Source organism: Platalea leucorodia (assembly GCF_965183815.1).
Source record: "Platalea leucorodia genome assembly, chromosome: 8".
NCBI lineage: Eukaryota > Metazoa > Chordata > Aves > Pelecaniformes > Threskiornithidae > Platalea > Platalea leucorodia.
Window position 1 is genome coordinate 4,650,084 of NC_138830.1, and position 18,450 is coordinate 4,668,533.

Genomic DNA, 18,450 nt, shown 5'->3' on the forward strand with positions numbered 1-18,450 from the left:
GCTCTGGCTCAGCTGCCCCTTTCCAACACAAACCTTCAGTTAAACCAGAAAGTAAAGCCTAACCTGAGATCCAGCCCATGCCACAAACCAGCTGACTCCTCATGCAACCCAGAAGCCAAACCCAGTTTTTATTCTCAACCCAAAGATGCACATTTGCTCAAGAGCAGTGACAATTTTTCCTTATTATTATTCTTAGCTAGAACATCCAGCCTTTCAGGTTGTGGTTGCTCGAGGTAAAAAAACAGGACAATTTGAACTGTGATCAACCAAAACATGAAATAAATGCTGTGTTTTATTTAATAAACTCCAGCAACACAAGGCTGCCTGGTAGACACAATGTAATTTGTTCTGTATGTAAAGATGGAAAAATAATTGTTTTGTCTTCAAGGCAATTAAAAAAAAAAAAAGTTTTCTGTATTAACAGGAAGAAAGCTGCCAGGCTAAAATTCATATTTAATAAACTATTTTTCCTGTTCCCTTATATTAGCATTCAGAGAGTGTTAATTCTTGTTATTGTCCTCAAAGTCAAGAAGTCATTGCGTGTCTCAAGGAAGTCATTACTGCAGTCACCTCGCGGTTATACATAGCCATCATCACTTTTGGTAGCAATTAAGCCACGTAATGGGCACTTGGGGGGCATCACGTTCCTGCTGCCTATGGGGCTGTATTAATAACTAGGGCTAAAACCACACAGACAAACATAAAGGGGAGCAGAGCATCTCTGTTGTACAAAACAACTGGGATGGAGAAAGATTTCTCTGGAGCAGCAGCATTGGTGAAAGCAAAGCTCCCCTCGGCCCCCAGGGCTCTCCCAGCACTGGAGCCCAGCCAGAAACCAGCTTGAGGGCACCTTTCGGTTCCTCCGTGTGGAGCACATCCCTCTTCCTTTGCTATTTCAGTTTAAAACTGTGTTCCTCTCTCTTGCAGCTGGGCCACCAGTGCAGGAGAGATGCAGCCGCAGCCCTGAGTGGGTGCTGCCGAAACCACCCGTGACCCACCTCTGCCGAGCCCAGCAGCAGCCATGAGCGGCTTCTTCTCACGCCTGGACCCACGGCGGGTGCCGTGGGGGGCGGCGGGCCATGCCCTGCGTGCCCGTGTCCTGCGCACAAAGCCCGTGGAGTCGATGCTGGAGGGCACAGGGACCACCGCCACCCAGGGTGCCAGGCTGGCCAAGGTCCTCACCACCCTCGACCTCATCTCCCTCGGCGTCGGCAGCTGCGTGGGCACCGGCATGTACGTGGTGTCCGGCCTGGTGGCCAAAGAGATGGCAGGGCCTGGGGTCATCGTTTCCTTCATCATCGCTGCCGTCGCCTCCATCTTGTCAGGTGAGTTGTGTGGGTGGGTTTTTGAGTAATGTGGCATCTCATGCATCCTCTGGCTCCATTCATGGGTGAATGCCTGGCAGTACCTATGCTCAGCAGCACAAGCTACGAGGAGGCGGCATCTTCCCCATAAACTAAAAAACCCTTTCACACTGGGCTTACCCAGCTCATGGGGTGCACTGTCTCTCATTGCCCAAATATCAGACCAAACCTTGTACTGGGAGCCAGCAGCCCAAGCATAATTGCCCCAATGAGCTGCTGATGGCTTCCCCAAGGATGGAGCCTGTGGTCAATACATTTTGAAACATTTGAGAGTTTTGCAGTGAGTATTCCAGGCAGAGAGCACGGCCAAGCCACGGCATTGGAGCAAGAGCACAACGTGGCTTGTGGGAAACCCCGTTTCAACAGGAACGATATCGGTGGCTTGGGTAGCACCAGGGCCAGCTTGTTTTCTTTTGGACATTGCTAAGAGTTAAAAAGTTCCTCAGTTAGTTCTGGAGTTGATTTTATTGGCTCCTATTAACGCAGGATCACTCTTTGAGTTTCCAAACAAAAACCCCAACAAACAGATGTGCAGAAAGAGAGGAATTATGTATTTTAGTGGAAAGCTGGTGAATACCCTCTCCTCCGTAGGAACCCAGCTGAGCATATGGCTTGAGCTGCGGTTTCCACATGAAGCCAGTACTGCTGGCATTTGTCCTTTCCAGATCAGTGCTAACACGATGATGTGATGTTCCTGCTCTCCCGGCTCAGAGGACTTTGCATGCTGTGTCAGTCTGGTATCCAGCTTTTATCCGCCGGTTGGATAAGGAAACTTGAGTAAATGGCAAAGGGCTTTGATAGAAGACAGGAACAGCAAACACAGCAGAATGACCCGGCTCAGCTTTTCAAGTCTCTGCATTTTTGTAGAGGGAGGTGGAAGCACATCATGCTCTTTCCGTGGAGGTTGCAGTGCGGCTCCATGGAGATCCCACCAAACTCTGTGTGAGTTTGAACCCCCTGCCCCCCAGAGGCACAACCCTGGCACAGGACAGGGACGAGTGCCATGCTCTCCCCAAAGCCATGCCAGGGAAAGATCCCAGCGATGCTGGCTGGGGACCACCACGCTGACAGTCCTGCCTCCCCACTCCCCAGTTAAACCCCAGGGACAAGGCAGCTCAGACACATTTACCACTGGTTCAGTCCCGAACAAGAGCTGAGAGCATGCAATGAGATCCGATGCTCATTTGAGATCCCAACACAACAAATGAATCAAACCGCCCATTTTTTAACTGAAGCAGTAGATAGCATCAGTGTCTTTATCCTTTCCCATTGCCCACTTTCTCTCCTCAGGGAGGGTTTCTCTGGCCATGATGCAGACCAAAAGCAAACAGAGCCTGGGTGGGTCTCATCTGAAAAAAAAAAAAAAGGAAAAAAAAAAAAAAAAAGAAAACCACACTGTCCTCCAAAAGGGGCTTTTTCAGCCCAGATGTGAGCCCTGCCCTGCAGCAGGGAGCCCCTCCCACCTTCACCCACAGGATCCCACCTCGCTTCCCACTCAGCTTTCATCTCCGCTTGCTTTTGTAGCCCTGGGAAAGCGTTTTGCAAAGGATGCAGTGTTTTGATAGTCTCCTTGGCCGCTTCCTCACTTCATGGCTGATGCTGCTGTTGTTTGTAACACCAACACGTTTTTGGCAAGTAAAACTGAGCAAGGGTTCGGGAGCTGGACGGGCTATCGGGCTCACAGGGGAGGCGATTTCAGCTCTCACATCACGGTCACTCCCGGTGTAGTGAGCACTGAGCTCAGGCAAGTGTGCACTGACAGATTTGAAGGAGTTTCTCACAGTTTTAAGGCCAGACAGGACCAGTAGATCACCTGCTTTCCCTTGATGTATTGAAGATCACAGAGTCAGATCCCACTGCCTGCAAAGTGAGCCCAGGAGGGTTTTGGCTAAAAAAGCCCCTTCCAGAAAGCCATTTGGCTCCCCTGGGCGACAGCCACGGGGAAGCCCCGCCGGGAAGGTCCCACCGGTGGGAAATCCGTAAATCCCTCCATGCTCTTTAGCCTGGTTTCAGATATGGATTTTTCCAATTTCATCTACCCAACAAATTCCAGTTATGCCTTTCCCTAGGTTTAAGCAACATGTGCCCCATCAGGGTACTCACAGATGTAGTATCATTGATTAAACTGATAAATTAAATCAATATATCTTTCATTCTCTCACTGGAAGGCCTTTATTCAGCTCTGAAACAGAAACTTTGCCCATCTTCCCTCCACAAAGCCTCTAGCACAGGGGACACTGCAGGCTCCCTCCATCAGCTGCAGCCTCCGGGATTCCCCACTCTCACCCCCATCTCTAACCAAAACCCCTTCTTGGCAAAAATCAGCAGTTTGCACCTTTCCCAGCCCCATTACCCTCTCCACAGCCTTTTTCACCAGCCGTTGCTTGTCCCTTTAGTTGCCTCCTTTCCTAAAGTAATACAACCTTGTTGATCGCATTTTGCAAACTCCTTACTGTCAGCTCAGGCACGGGTCAGGTCCTCCCCCGTGATGGTTACTGGGGTGGGACAGTTTTCTCTGCCACACAACCCTGCAGGCTTCAGTGCCAGGCTGTGCAAGAAAAGAAACTCTCTCCCTCCCACAGGAACTGCTCTGCAACCCCAGCAACCCTTGATGGGGATTTCAAGCACCAAGCCACACCGTTTTGGAGCACATTGCCATGCTCTTACCTGGTAGCCATGCAGGACCAAGCTCAGCAACAGCCAGGGTGCACAACGGAGCAGGGGAGAGCTGAGCATGTGCCTCAGGTGCTGCTGAGCTGCAGGACAAGGGCCAGGGTGAGGGGCTCCAGCTGCAGCTGATCATGAGCTGCTTGGGCGGTGCTAGAGAAATGTGAGTCCTTTTTCTAAGGAAGCTTTCTTTAGGGACCTGCCGTTTATATATCTGCACACAGTGATCATGAAACACAATGGACAGGCTCAGCAGCTTGCTGAAAATAGGATTTTGCCCTATACCTGCCTCGGTAAATTGGCTGCTCTTGTTTAACAAAGGACGGTCCCTCTGGATTTCCTGCGTGGTAGCATGAATTAATTGGTGTTACCTCTAGCACTGCTGAAAGGCCTCTCCCCAAAGGCTTGTTTCACCTGAAACATCACTCCCATCGTGCCATTGCCCCATGGGATGTCTCGTGGTCCTGTGTGTCCTTGTGCAGGCAGCTGAAGGAGGATCAGCATCCACACCACGGCCACCACCGCCCCGGCACACTGAAAGCAAGGCGGCAGCCAAGAGGGTGCACTGAGCTGTGGCGCTCGCACCAGCCCCTTGTACCACCAGTTGTGCTGCCCAACGGCTGTTGCAGCACTGGAGTTTGAGGTTGAAGCCAGCGGGAACTTCATGGTCCCTCCTCCTGCCCCACTGAGGCACCACTCACCAGCAAAAGTCCCCACCAGGCAGGTCAGGGTGCCCAGTGTGACGCCAAGCCACCACTAACCCAAAAACATCTAACCCGTATACATGCACTGTGTGGAAACCTGCTGGCTGCCTTGTCTCCTACCCCCAAACAAGATAAACCAGAGAATGCAGAGGTCAATTAAATCTGAAAAATGGGGTTTTGTAGATGGAATCTTGGAAGGGACAATGCCATGGACCAAACCGCTCAGCTGTGTTTATGTCCTTCTGAATAATGTCGATAACTGTATAATTACACCAGCGTAATGACTGTCATGCCAATTACACAGCGTAGCTGATACTCAAGGAAAAGAAATGGTCTTCTGTAAAAAGACTGCTCTTCCAAACAACCACTGTGTTCGTTTGTTTTCTGCAGAAACTTGCAATCACTCTTGATTGGCGGGCAAAAAAGAAATCTGTCTCCAAATTCAAAGAGTTATGGCGAGGAGAGTGTGCCTAGCCTATGCACGCGCTGCCGGAGCCGGGCTGGCTGTGCCGGGGCACCGGGAGAGCTGCGTCTCTCCGGGTACGGGGGGACGAGGTGCCAAATAGCTGGGGCTGCCGAGGAGTAACTGAGTAACAGAGTTTTATTATGCAGTTGTATTACAATAATAATAATAATAATAATAATAATAATAATAATAATAATAATAATAATAATACACTACTGATGCAGCAGAGATTAGTGAGATAAAATCTGCACCCTAATAAATTATGATATTATCTTCCTTTTTAAGCAGAGAGGGAACTGCTGTGAACCCCCTTTCTGAGGGAGGACCTGCAGCACCGCAAAGCAAAGTGATTTGACTGATGCTGTCTGATACAGCCCATGGCATTCAGGGATGGACGGCAGATCTTGCATCGCATGTCTCCTGGACTGGATACTGCAAGCTATGATAAAAAATAGTTTATTTTCTTAATATATGCTGATACCTAATGGAGATATCCACAATGTGTTGCTGTATGCAATGCATAGTGAAAGACTACTCTTCTATTTTGGGATCCTAGTAGAGTAATTGAAAACTCAAACATTTTATGCATATTGATATCTTTGCTTTGCCTTTATCATTCTGTATCAATAATAATCCTCTTTAAGCCTTATCTTGTCATTGGCTAAAAGTAGAGCTGCCTCCACGAAAGATTATATGATTTTTAAGGCCATCAAAGAGAGAAACTAGATATTTGTCCCCATCAGAGCACCTGTTTCATGAATCATTCAGGCCTGTAGTTATCTATGAAAGTCTTACCTTTGCCGAGTGCATGCATTTTTCATCAGCTTTGACTAATGACTGTCTGTAGGGCTGGATGATGGGGATGTTTTGCTGCTCCTGCAGTTGGGCCTGCTTTACAGAAATCAAGTTTTGAAGAGTCCCATTGAAAAGCAATGCATGGAAGTGAAACAGTGAATGGAATATAAAAATCCTCCAACACCGAGAAAAGAAGTACCACCAAATTCAGCTTAAGGATTCAATAATTCCGTGTTTGTACTGTGTAAAAACTGCACTTACAGTAAGAGCAGCGACCTCATAACATTTTTATAAATTATTCATTCCTCTCTCTATACTGAACTGATTGCAATTTTGAAGCAATTATTACCTTCTAAACAGAGAAAAGTAGTTGATAAAGAACTCAATAATTACTACATGTTTACACAACGATAACAGCCCTGACCCGTACAAGCTGAACTGGGGTCTTTGGGGCAGGGGCTTAATCACTATTAAACATGCAGGATGCAGCGTGGCCTGCCAGCACTTGTTCTGACTAACATTTGGGGAATTTATGACTAAGCCCATCCATTCCTTTTAAATAAAAGTTAATGGTTGTGTTAAGAGAGCAATGTGTCAGGGTCAGGTTTTTATTGAAAAGTATCCTGATGTAGTAAGTGCACAAGGAGTTTGGAAAATATTCAAGTCCACTGAAATCTCCTCCCAAACAGTTCCAGCTAAATACTTCTTTTTGCTTTTCTTCTTCCAGAAAGTTAGTTTTGCAATTATTCTTCGGAAGGAGACTTACGTGTAACGTTTTTAAGTGTTAGAATAACTTACATTTTCTATGTAAGATGGCTTCAAACTCCTCTGGCATCGGTATGAATGAGAGCAGGGATGATCAGGACAGTGCTCGTGCCTGGATCTGCATCGCAATAACCCAAGAGAAGCGCTTGGAGACTGCACAGTCGGGGCAGGGAGAGGTATAGCCTTGTGTGAGCCCTCCTGTGGCATCTTGCTCTAGGATGAGGCTGGGCAACACTGGTCCAGGATCCCATGCGATGGCTATAACCATCCCTGACCTCCTTGTGCCCAAACACTGTCCTCTGGCAGGTCTCACTGTCACCACCTTCCCCAGGGCTACGATGTTTTTTGCAGTGAAAAGCACTGGGAGCTTGTCAGTATATTGATACCACAAATAAAACATTTGAGAGAAACATTCTTGGCAAAAATCATATGGTGTCACTGTTGGATGGGGAAGAAGAGGTATCTGTCACCATCAAAGCTGCTGCAGGGAAACAGTGCTCCAAGGGCCGCACCACCGGCACTGCCCAGTTCTGCTCCCTGTGCCTGGATTTCCCCCCAGCTTCGGTTGTGTGTCTGTGGGGCTGCAGCTGGCCATGCCGGAGGGTCCCACATCAGGGGCACACACCTGTGAGAAGACTCTTCTACAACAGGCTGTAAAGTTTTGGGTAGTTTGAACTGTGCATCCTCAAAAAAATTCCAACACAGCTTGATTTTAATGGGAAAATGGGCTGCTTTTTAAGCCAAACGATTGGGGAGGGAGGGTCACCATGGCCCCCTGCGATGTCTCTGGGCTCCTTCTGATACTGACTACAGCCCTGGGCACCTCCTGGCACCTCCAGGCAGGTGGGACCAAGGCAGTTATACTTTTTCCTTTTCCAAGCACATTTTCCTTACCTTGCTTCGTATTTTTCTAAACAGGCGTTTGCTACGCTGAGTTTGGTGTGCGGGTCCCCAAGACCACAGGCTCTGCTTACACCTACAGCTACGTGACGGTGGGGGAGTTCGTGGCATTCTTCATCGGCTGGAACCTCATCCTGGAGTACCTGATCGGCACGGCCGCGGGTGCCAGCGCCCTCAGCAGCATGTTCGACTCGCTGGCCAACCACACCATCAGCCGCTGGATGATCAACAGCGTCGGGACGTTGAACGGACTAGGTGCGTCACGCCGTGCAGAGCTGCCTGCATTAATTAGGGCCTGAAAAGTAATTGGAAGCTCGTCAGAAGTCAGACATGGATATCAGGCTTCATTCATTATTTACCATCCGTCTGCCTCTGGTACTTTGCCTTTGCAGTCTGGTTCACAAACAGGATTCGGGGGGGGATGGGATACGCGATACTTTGAGCTCCTTTGGGATGAGCTGGCATTTAGCAGAATAAGCACCCAGAAAAATTAGTCAAATGTCAGAGGCTAACGACAGAGCAGGAGCACTCTGCTCGGTCCCATTAAGGCACACTCAGAGCCTTGTCAGAGAGTGCAAGCTGGTGTCTGCAGTACCGCCATGTAGAAACTCAGGGCTGCGACGGTCCTGTATGACCAGCAGTGCCAGCAACAGTCCATGGTTCCTACCAGTAAGTAAACCAGCTAGCTGTCCTGTACCTGCATCATGAAAACGTAATGTTTGATTGATTTTTATTTAGTACTTGGCAGATACATGTTATGCAAAATGGGACCTGATCATTTGTCTGCTGCCCTCCCAAGAGTCCTAACAGTGTCTTGAGGCATCAGGATTTATCACCTTAATAAAACAGCTTTAGCTAGCAGAGGCAGGGTCATATGGAGACCACCTTTGCAATGAGATCAAGGAGTTCTGCACGGCCTCAGGGTCTGAAAAACATTTTTAAAAGCCCCCACAGAGTTTCTGGAGGTGCTGTCCACAGCTATGGATGGAGAGTTACACACGTCTTTTCTCTTACCCAGGGAAAGGAGAGGAGTCATACCCTGACCTTCTTGCTCTGGTCATTGCTGTCATTGTCACCATCATCGTGGCCATGGGGGTGAAGAACTCGGTGGGGCTGAACAACGTGCTCAACGTCATTAACCTGGCAGTCTGGATCTTCATCATGATTGCTGGTGTCTTCTACGTTAAAGGTGCCAACTGGTCTGAAGGGCAATTCCTGCCGTTTGGATGGCCGGGGGTAAGTCCTGGGTGCACAGAGGGACACGCAGCGCCTGAGCTGTGCCACCCACCTGCCACGCGGTCAGCTTTGCTCATGGCATACGCACCCTACTTCCACTGCACTCTCCAAATCCCAACCCTGCCAAACCCACCTGCGCTTTGGCCAGGGACCTCCAGCTTCCACCACTGCAGGCTTGGATCCAGACCTCCTCACTCCACCAAACCCAAAGAGTACAGCAATGCTTTGCCCGTATAGAATCACAGAATCATAAAATCATTTAGGTTGGAAAAGACCTTTAAAATCATTGAGTCCAACCGTTAACCCAGCGCTGCCAAGTCCACCACTAAACCACGTCCCTCAGCACCACATCTACCCAGCTTTTAAATACCCCCAGGGATGGGGACTCAACCATTTCCCTGGGCAGCCTGGGCCAGGGCCTGATTACCCTTTCAGGGAAGAAATTTTTCCTAATATCCAACCTAAACTTCCCCTGGCACAACTTGAGGCCATTTCTTCTTGTCCTATCGCTTGTTACCTGGGAGAAGAGACCGACCCCCACCTGGCTCCAGCCTCCTTTCAGGCCGTTGCAGAGAGCGATGAGGGCTCCCCTCAGCCTCCTCTTCTCCAGGCTGAGCCCCCCCAGCTCCCCCAGCCGCTCCTCCCCAGCCTTGTGCTCCAGCCCCTGCCCCAGCCTCGCTGCCCTGCTCTGGCCACGCTCCAGCCCCTCCGTGGCCGCCTTGGGGTGCGGGGCCCAGCGCTGAGCACAGCACTCGAGGGGTGGCCTCACCAGGGCCAGGTACAAGGGGACGATCCCTGCCCTGCTCCTGCTGGCCACACTATTCCTGATGCAAGCCAGGGTGCCATTGGCCTTCTTGGCCACCTGGGCACACTGCTGGCTCATTATCTCCTGCCTGCTCTTAGAATAAACTCAGAACTTTTCCAAAATGTCCTCCTGGAGAGCCAAACTCCACGTGAAAGTACACACCAGGAAATGCCACTAATTGCCAGGCAATGGAGCAAAACGCAGCGGCCATCGAGACAGGGCGCTCAGGAGGAGCTGGCTCAGCCTCTGCGGAGGGGGAGATACTTGTGTTGGCTGGTTTTCAACAACAATGTTCTCAAGCATTTGTTTTGAGCACTTCATAATGCCACCTGCCAGTACTTATTTTATGGATGTTCCCTCAAAGCTTACTGAGAATTTGGACGTATTTGGCTTTTTTAGCTTGCTTGCACTGGTTTTTATCCAAGGATGAACAGAGACTGAAAATATCTCAGCTGGCCTAAACCCAAGATAATTTCTCAGATTTACACTGCTCCACTCCATTGGGGTTTTGTGCAGAAAAATAAGCAAGAAAGTAAAGTAAACCGAGAGTCTTGATTACTGAAAGGGTCCCAAGCTGCCATACAGTCCCTGCACCTCCCGTCAGTAAATCAATACCTCTCTGCCAGAGAACAACAGTGGGAAGAAGAGCACCGAGGCCCATTTGAGAGCAGAGGTCATATTTACCTTTGGATTGTGCTTGGCTTTTTATGCCATATGATAGGAATGAAAAAGAGAAAATGGAAAATAGCTGTTTAGCTCCAATTCAACTCACCAAATATCTCCTGGCAAAAAACCATAGTTTTAAAAGACACATATCAAAAACACATCAAAACCGATAGGGTCTTCCCATCATTACAGGTAGTGCCCTGAAAGAGGTGAGTTTTACCATGTGCTCCATCACTAGATAGCTGAGATGACAGAGATGTGATGGACACATGGTACCCAGCTAGCTAGCTAGACGTATGTGAGGGTTTTACAACTGCAAATTAGCTCACTCGCAGCCACACAGTCTTTAGCCTGCTTCAGCCTTTCTTTCCTATAAATGTCCTTGCTAACACCGTATATTTTAAAAAATCACATTAAAAAAATAACTAAACGGTACAAATAATTCCTCATCCAAGTGCTCCAACGTGTGCTCCTAACCTGTCTGCAGCTTCCAAGCAAAACAGAGGTTGTTTGGAAAGCGGCGCACGTCTGTCTGTTGCTGCTCTCTTCTGCTTCCTCCGCTAGTGGATCTTGCTGCCCCATGAGACATCTTGCTAAGATGGAATGTGTAAACATGCTCCAAATCCCGGCTAACAGAAACAGATTTGGGGTGGAGGATTGTGAAAGCAAACCTGAAATTGGTTAATTGTCACCTCTGTCGCTGCCAGGATCTCCCAGCAGATTCGGGCGCTGCGCGGGCACAGGTTTGTGGTGCACCACGAGCGAGCTGCAGATGCCTCCAGGGACTCGGGCCGCACGTTGAAATCTTTTCCCTAGACCAGATCACTGGGTTATGGGTGCTCCTAGGGCCAGTCCCCAGACGGGAATGCCCCGCTTTATGTGCGCACCCCCTGATCTGCCCCCGCTCACCCTTTAGCTCAGACAAGGCAGAACTCCTTCGGTTTTGCTCAGTTCGTTCTCCCTGGCTGGGTGCCAGCCTCCCTCCTGGCACTCAAATGCTTGCTCCTCCACGCAGGTGCTCAAAGGGGCTGCCACGTGTTTCTATGCCTTCATCGGCTTTGACATCATTGCTACCACGGGAGAAGAAGCAAAGAGTCCCAACACCTCCATCCCCTACGCCATCACAGCCTCGCTCGTCACATGCTTGACAGCATACGTGTCCGTAAGTACAAGTTATACATACATAAATGTACATAAATATGTATGTATGCATATAAATATATATATATATATAAATATACATATAGCGTGTCCCTTCTGGGCATCTGTGCGGCTCCCCGCCCCATGAGCCAGGGTGCCAGCCTGATCCTCAGACAAGGGTCCTTTCTTTGGTGGGAACCGAGACATCAGCTGTGTTTCCGTGTGACTGCAGTGTCCTGCCGAGGCTCCCCGCGGCCCCAGCCCGGGTTGTCCCCAGGCTCCTATCGCCCTGCCGAGATCCCTCTGCCGGCCGCAGGGAGATGGTGGCAGCCATTTTTTTCCTCACGCCTCATCCCCATTCACAGCTATTTTTGCATCCAGAAGTGCAGCAAAGTGGAAGGAGCAGCAGCATTGCAGCAACCTTTCTCTGCGTTTTTGGGAAAAGCAGCACTGCCTCTGCTGGAGATATGGGAGAGGGTCCAAGTGAAGGGAAGGATGGGCAGGGATGGCCGTGCAAGAGATATCCAGCTGCTCTGCACCCCAATAAATGCATGTCTGTACTCAGGGATTTTCCCTGTAAAATAGCAAAATTGAGTCACGAAAGAGAAAAAATATTGTTCTGATCGTTTCAAAGAAACTCACCCACTGCCTCTCCTGTAGCGTGGTGGGCTTCCCTCGAAACCAATTTCTCTTTGGCTCAAATGGGGCCGGAGCGCTGCCCCAAGCAATGCCATCTTGGGTTTTGGGTCTGTCCCATGGGGAGCGCGTGACTTGGGCAGCGCTGTCCCCACACAGGAACGTGGCCAGTGTTACCTACCCCACCGAGTCCCACCAGCCTCCGGCATCACCACTGCAGCAAGGTTCAAGGTGTCGCCTTGTTGCCTTCTGAGGCCTTACCTCTAGCATTTTACATCCCCTCCAGAGGGGACACGGCGATATAATCCCAATCAGGCTTGAAATTTTTTGGCTTTCCACCCTTGAGAAGCAGCCCCCGTGCCCTGCAAGTCCCCAGCTGACACCTGTGTCCTGTTCCTCTTGCCTTCCCCAGGTGAGCATCATCCTCACGCTGATGGTGCCCTACGATGCCATTGACACTGAGTCCCCGCTGATGGAAATGTTTGTCGCCCGTGGCTTCTACGCAGCCAAGTTCATCGTTGCCATCGGGTCCGTGGCCGGCCTGACCGTCAGCTTGCTGGGCTCCCTCTTCCCAATGCCGAGAGTCATTTACGCCATGGCTGGTGACGGGCTGCTCTTCAGGTCAGTCATGCCCATGCTGGCATTTGGTTTTTCTCCCTTGGGACCCGGAGGGGAAGTGTGATGGGAGGAACAGGGACTGTCCTGCACCCTGGTAGCCTGGTGCCATCACTGCAGGGAGCAGCGGGCATGCACAGACTCGGTGCTTGCAGAACAGGGCACACACCAAAGCAAAATCCTGGGGAAAAAAATGAGGAGAGATCTATGCAAAATCTCCTCATTTGGTGCTGGTACCTAGCGATTCAGCTTGTGGAAGGATGAGCATTTAATTCAAGAGTTACTTGCAAAGGAGAGTAGCTTATATGCATAAAATCTTGGCACTGATGTGCAAGTGTCCAAGTGCCCATTTCAGAGCCGGTTAGACCTAGATCTAACTCCAGATCTGGTCTCAGCAGTATTTCCAGTCCCTGGCTGTCTGGAGTCTAGAGCACCAAAAGCAACAACAGCTGAAGGGATCATAGCTCTGAGCCTGGCCCCTCCAGCTGAGTAAGAGTTATTGCAACAGGGAATCTCTGCCATCTGCAATTTTAACCTTCTGCAACTGTTTCACACTCCAGATTTTTGTCCCACATCAGTTCTTACACGGAAACTCCCGTAGTGGCTTGTATCGTCTCCGGATTCCTCGCAGCGCTGCTGTCCTTGCTGGTCAGCCTGAGGGACCTGATAGAAATGATGTCCATCGGCACGCTGCTCGCCTACACGTTGGTCTCCGTCTGTGTCCTGCTCCTCCGATACCAGCCCGAGAGCGACATCGATGGCTTCGTCAAATTCCTCTCTGAGGAGCACACTAAGAAGAAGGAGGGCATCCTGGCCGACTGCGAGAAGGAAGCTTGCTCCCCAGGGAGCGAAGGAGAAGAGTTTGCTGGCCCACCAACTAACACGTGTGGGGCAAAAAATCTGCCATCCCTGGGGGATAACGAGATGCTAATTGGGAAATCTGATAAATCCACCTACAACGTGAATCACCCCAATTATGGCACGGTCGACATGACCTCAGGGATAGAGGCAGATGAGTCTGAGAACATCTACCTCATCAAGCTGAAGAAGTTGATCGGCCCTCGCTACTACACGATGAGGATCCATCTCGGACTGCCGGGGAAAATGGACCGCCCCACGGCAGCCACCGGCCACACGGTCACCACCTGCGTGCTCCTGCTCTTCGTCCTGATGTTCATCTTCTGCTCCTTCATCATTTTTGGGGCAGACTACATCTCCGAGCAGAGCTGGTGGGCTGTCCTCCTTGTCGTGCTGATGATACTGCTCATCGTCGTGCTGGTGTTTGTGATCTTGCAGCAGCCAGAAAACCCCAAGAAGCTGCCCTACATGGCACCTTGTTTGCCCTTCGTCCCTGCCTTTGCTATGCTGGTGAATATCTATCTCATGCTGAAGCTCTCCACAGTCACGTGGATCCGATTTGCCGTCTGGTGTTTTGTGGGTGAGTCCCAGATTCATTTATTTTAATTTTTTAACTGACACTCTTTTGAAAGGATGTTAATAATAACTTCCCTAATTAGAGTGCTTAGGCTGATGCTTCTTCAGCTGGGACATAGCCAGTCCTCTGCATTTGCCCCTTGTCATCCTGAAGTTCTTAGAAACCTCGGTTAATCAAGCCCCCGAACCATGGCTAAATGGAAAATTACACCTCCAGAAATGTCAGTTTGATGGAAGTAAACTGCTCCATACAAAGGTGACTATTTTGATGAGTCTTTTGATGCGAAGTAGGTGGGTTCTGGAAATTGCCTCACAGGCAGGTTTCCTACAGAAATCTGCCTGCTTTCTTGCTATTTCACCCACTTGAGCTCTTCAGCAGCCCACACCAAAATCTCGGCACTGCGTTTCCAAAGCCCAGAGCTGCCCAACCTCAACAGCCCTGAGAGAGACAGAGTCAAGGGATCTGTGGACTGTATCTCCTTTTCTTGGTCTAAGTCCTTAACTTTGTGGCAGGGGGATCTTGGAACTCACAGGATCTGTTGTGGACCTTTTTTTGCCAAATTTAGGCTTCCTGGCACATAGCTAGGAGCCTGGCATGTCCATAGTTTCCCTTGCTTTACATTGCGGCCCACTTATTCCACAAACCCAAGAGAAAAAGAGCAGCTCTCATAGCTCCTCCTGAAGGCTCCCAAGTCTGGACTACAGAGAACTGAAGCAACAAAACAATATCAAAGCCAAGGACTCTTTACAGAGAAATAATAACCCTTTGGGTAATCATATATATTGCAGCAGCTCACAGGAGCCCCAGTTGCAGACAGCAGACCCTGAGCATGGTGCCAGCACCCAAAAGGACCATCCCTGGCCAAGTATACCACCAGTAGCCCTCCCCTTTGGGATCAGGGTTCAGGGTCCTGGCTAGAGAGGGAGAAAGTGGTGGGGAAAGAGAATGAGGGTTGATGCAAAGGTCATAGTTAGCTGCCACCTCCCGTAAAGGCGGGAATCGTCTCTCCTGGAGGAGGGGTGGGCAGGCACAGGCCACCACACTGGGCTCATCAGCCTTCGTGCTTTTCTCAGGTGCCTCCTGACATTTGTAGATGTTTAAGCTCAGTTGGCAGAGCCAGGAGATGACATGAACAGACCTTGGATCTCCCTCTGGTGTCTCAGAGAGTTTAGAGTAGTCTCATGGTTTCCACCCTTTGGGGGGTGGCTGCTGCCACGTTTTTCCTCCGTTTTGCCATTCCCCCTTTTACTTCAGGGTGAGGACTGCAGTTACCCTGAGTCAGTCCTGCACGACTGAGGTCCCATAGCAAAGCTCCATCTCTGAGAGTCCCCTAACCGCCAGCCGAGCCGTTGGGCAGTGCCACATGCACTCTTTGGGCTGGAGAAGACATGCTCAGTGCTTTTTTGGCCCTCAAAGGCAATAGGTGAAGCTGCAAATCCAGGGAAAGCCTTGGAAGCAAAGATAACTCCAAAAAATCAACTTAATCCGCTGTGATTAAATACTTTCCCCTGTGGGTACATCTAATACCTCTTCAGCTGCCAGCAATGGCAACGAGTCAATTAAGCCACTCCATTAAGGTGTGATGGACTCCACCAGCCCCATCCACAGCTGCTCACCTGTTGGGGGAGGCACATCCCAGTTGTTTTTCTCGCAGAGATGTGTGGTCTTGCCACACAGACTCTGGATTTAACCTCACAAGCAGTCCCCTGTGGCCAGTCCACAGCATGTGGAGAAGTCTGGGTTTCTCTATGCACACATCTGGGGTAGGTTAATCCCAGGATCCCCTGGAAATTTGATCTCCAGATACATTTGCTTCCAGGAAAAGCACTGGTGCAGGAAGGTGAGATCAGGTAGGGCTAGAGGGAGATGAAATGAAACTCCTGAGGGGAGGAAGACAGGATTTCAGAGCTGTTTTAATACCAAATATGCTCATCCTGACAACCCTGGGACACACATGGCTGTGAGCACCAGCAGGAGAGAGACTGAGAGCATGAGAACACTCCAGAGACGAAAGGGTAGCCGGGAGGGCAACAGGGTGGAGATGCGGGCTGTCAGCACTTGGGAGCCTCCACGCGTCTGCTGGGAGCTGCTGTCCCACCGAAGCTGCAGATGGCACAATCATGTGGCCAGCAGCGATCCCGGCTGATGTTTAAAACATACAGCCCTCGAGTCACAGCTGGCAGCCCGAAAACACAAACTCAATGGGTTTGAAGAGCAGATATCAACTACAAAACACACCAGCTTAAAAAATATACATATATTTAGATAACTTAACCCTCACCAGCTGGTGCCAGCCTGGCGCTGGGTGGGAGGATGCTGGCGGTGAGCCGGGCTGGATCTCCTACCCACCCCTGCCGTGGGTTTTGGGGAGGCAGGTGCTGTTTTGGGGCATGGTGTGTTTATAGCAATGTTTTATCCGGGGTCGTGGGGCCAGTGTGGGCAGCCAAGGACCAGCCCTCTCCCTCTCGCCCGCCACAGGTCTGCTCATCTACTTTGGCTACGGGATGTGGAACAGCACGCTGGAGATCAGCGCCCGGGAGGAGGCCCTCCACCAGAGCACATACCAGCGCTACGACGTGGACGTCGACCCCTTCTCCGTGGATGACGGCTTCTCCTACGCCACTGAGGGTGAGGGCTACCCGGGCTGGGGTCCCTCCGAGGACAAGGGCTTCTCGTACCAGCAAATGGCAGGAGCAAAGGAAAGCCATCGGACGAGTAGCAGGTCGAAAAGCAAAGGCAGGCACAAACCGCCGTCGGAGGCTCTCATCGCCAACGACGAGTTGGACTACTCGCCTGAGTAGTGGGGCAGGCAGCAGGGCGCCGCGCTGCCCAGCCGACGAGGAAGGGTCCCCGCGGCTCTCCTGTCCTGTCCCATCCTCCCTGGGTCCTCCACCACCACCCCGCACCACCTCCGGTCCTCGGGACACACTCTGTGATTGCCGTTGACCACAAACCAAACACACCCGTGGCCCGTCCCGGCTCCAGCGGTCGGGTCCCACTCTGGTGAGTGCCGGCCGATACCCCGGCACTGGTTGATCTCCTGGCACCAGCCGCGCCGGCGGAGGTGGTGGAGCGGGAGATGTGCCAAACTGGGAGGGCGTTGAGAGGTGGAAGGAGCCGCATGAGGGGACGAGATGAGTTGTCCCCGGGGAATGTCCACCCAACAGCCTCAGCGGTGAGATGCCACTCTTACATTTTTGGCACTTTCTTAGCACGTGTGTTTTTTTCTTTGAACCACCTTAGAGGTAATAGCTGAGCCAGAGGGAGAGATGGGTAGGTAGGTACAAAACAGAGATGGACAAACCTCTTTCAAGGGAGTAAGTAGCTCAGAGGTGGATCCAGGGATGTTGGTCCCATCATACAGCATTTCCATAGTCCATTCTGGCACAAAGGCACTTGGTGCGCACAGCAGTGCTACCCCTGTGTCCATCCCCACACCCCAAATCCAGCATCCCAAATACTGGGATTCAAAATTAGTCTGTCTCTCAATCAAACCTTGAAATCCCAGCACGGCCGAACATCCCAAATCTGTGGCTGGGAGCCTGGTCCCATTTCTGGTCACCGCAAGGGCTGTGACCCGCTCTTGGCTCAGCCCACCTTGTGCGAATGGTCAACGAGGACCACACGCCGTTTCTCTGAGCATCACCAGTCTGAGGCTGGGTGCTGTTTTCACCACATTGTGTCTTTTACAGAAATGACCCTGTTGTAATTCCCTCAATGTGGTGGGCACATTCCAGCATTTGCTCTGGCCTCGGTGCTTCAGGGACGTGTCCATGCCCCTGCAAAATAGCAACGTCCGTGGGTCAGCTGCGTCTTGGCAGGGCTGGGCCACACGCGGCAAGCGGAGAGGACTCGGCTGCTGAAATCTCCCTCCCTGCTGCCATCTCCACCTTGTACCATTTTCTCTGTTTCTGATCCTGGCTTGGTGGATGCTGTATGAAAAAACACTGAAACGCTGCTCATTCTATAAGTGTCTGTATTTCAACCTGAAATCAAACGGAGATGGTGGCTCGCAGGGCAGAGGTGGTCAGCAGGTGGACATTTCTCATAGCCGAACCCTCCGGTACGGCTCGAGCATGGCCATGACCCCCAGCAGTGCCATCAGGTTCCCTGCCACCAGCGTCCCCGCAGCACTCTCAGCGGTGATGGCGTTTGGTCGCAGCCACCGTCTCCCCCAGCCCAGACAGCAGCTGCACTGCTGAGTCAGCAATTAGCAGCAGGCCCAGTCCTGGAGCCCATCACCAACATGTTTCGTT

The 18,450-nt window shown here is 50.9% G+C and overlaps 1 protein-coding gene across 1 annotated transcript; it reads left to right on the top strand.

The window, feature by feature from the left end:
* Window positions 1-1,021: 1,021 nt before the first annotated feature.
* On the top strand, window positions 1,022-16,995 carry SLC7A14 (solute carrier family 7 member 14; the record flags this gene model as incomplete). The annotated part of the gene is made up of 7 exons (XM_082319768.1): window positions 1,022-1,325; window positions 7,680-7,916; window positions 8,680-8,897; window positions 11,384-11,530; window positions 12,557-12,765; window positions 13,320-14,197; window positions 16,673-16,995. The coding sequence occupies 7 exons, from the start codon at window positions 1,022-1,024 to the stop codon at window positions 16,993-16,995; spliced, it is 2,316 nt and encodes a 771-aa protein (XP_082175894.1).
* Window positions 16,996-18,450: the final 1,455 nt, after the last annotated feature.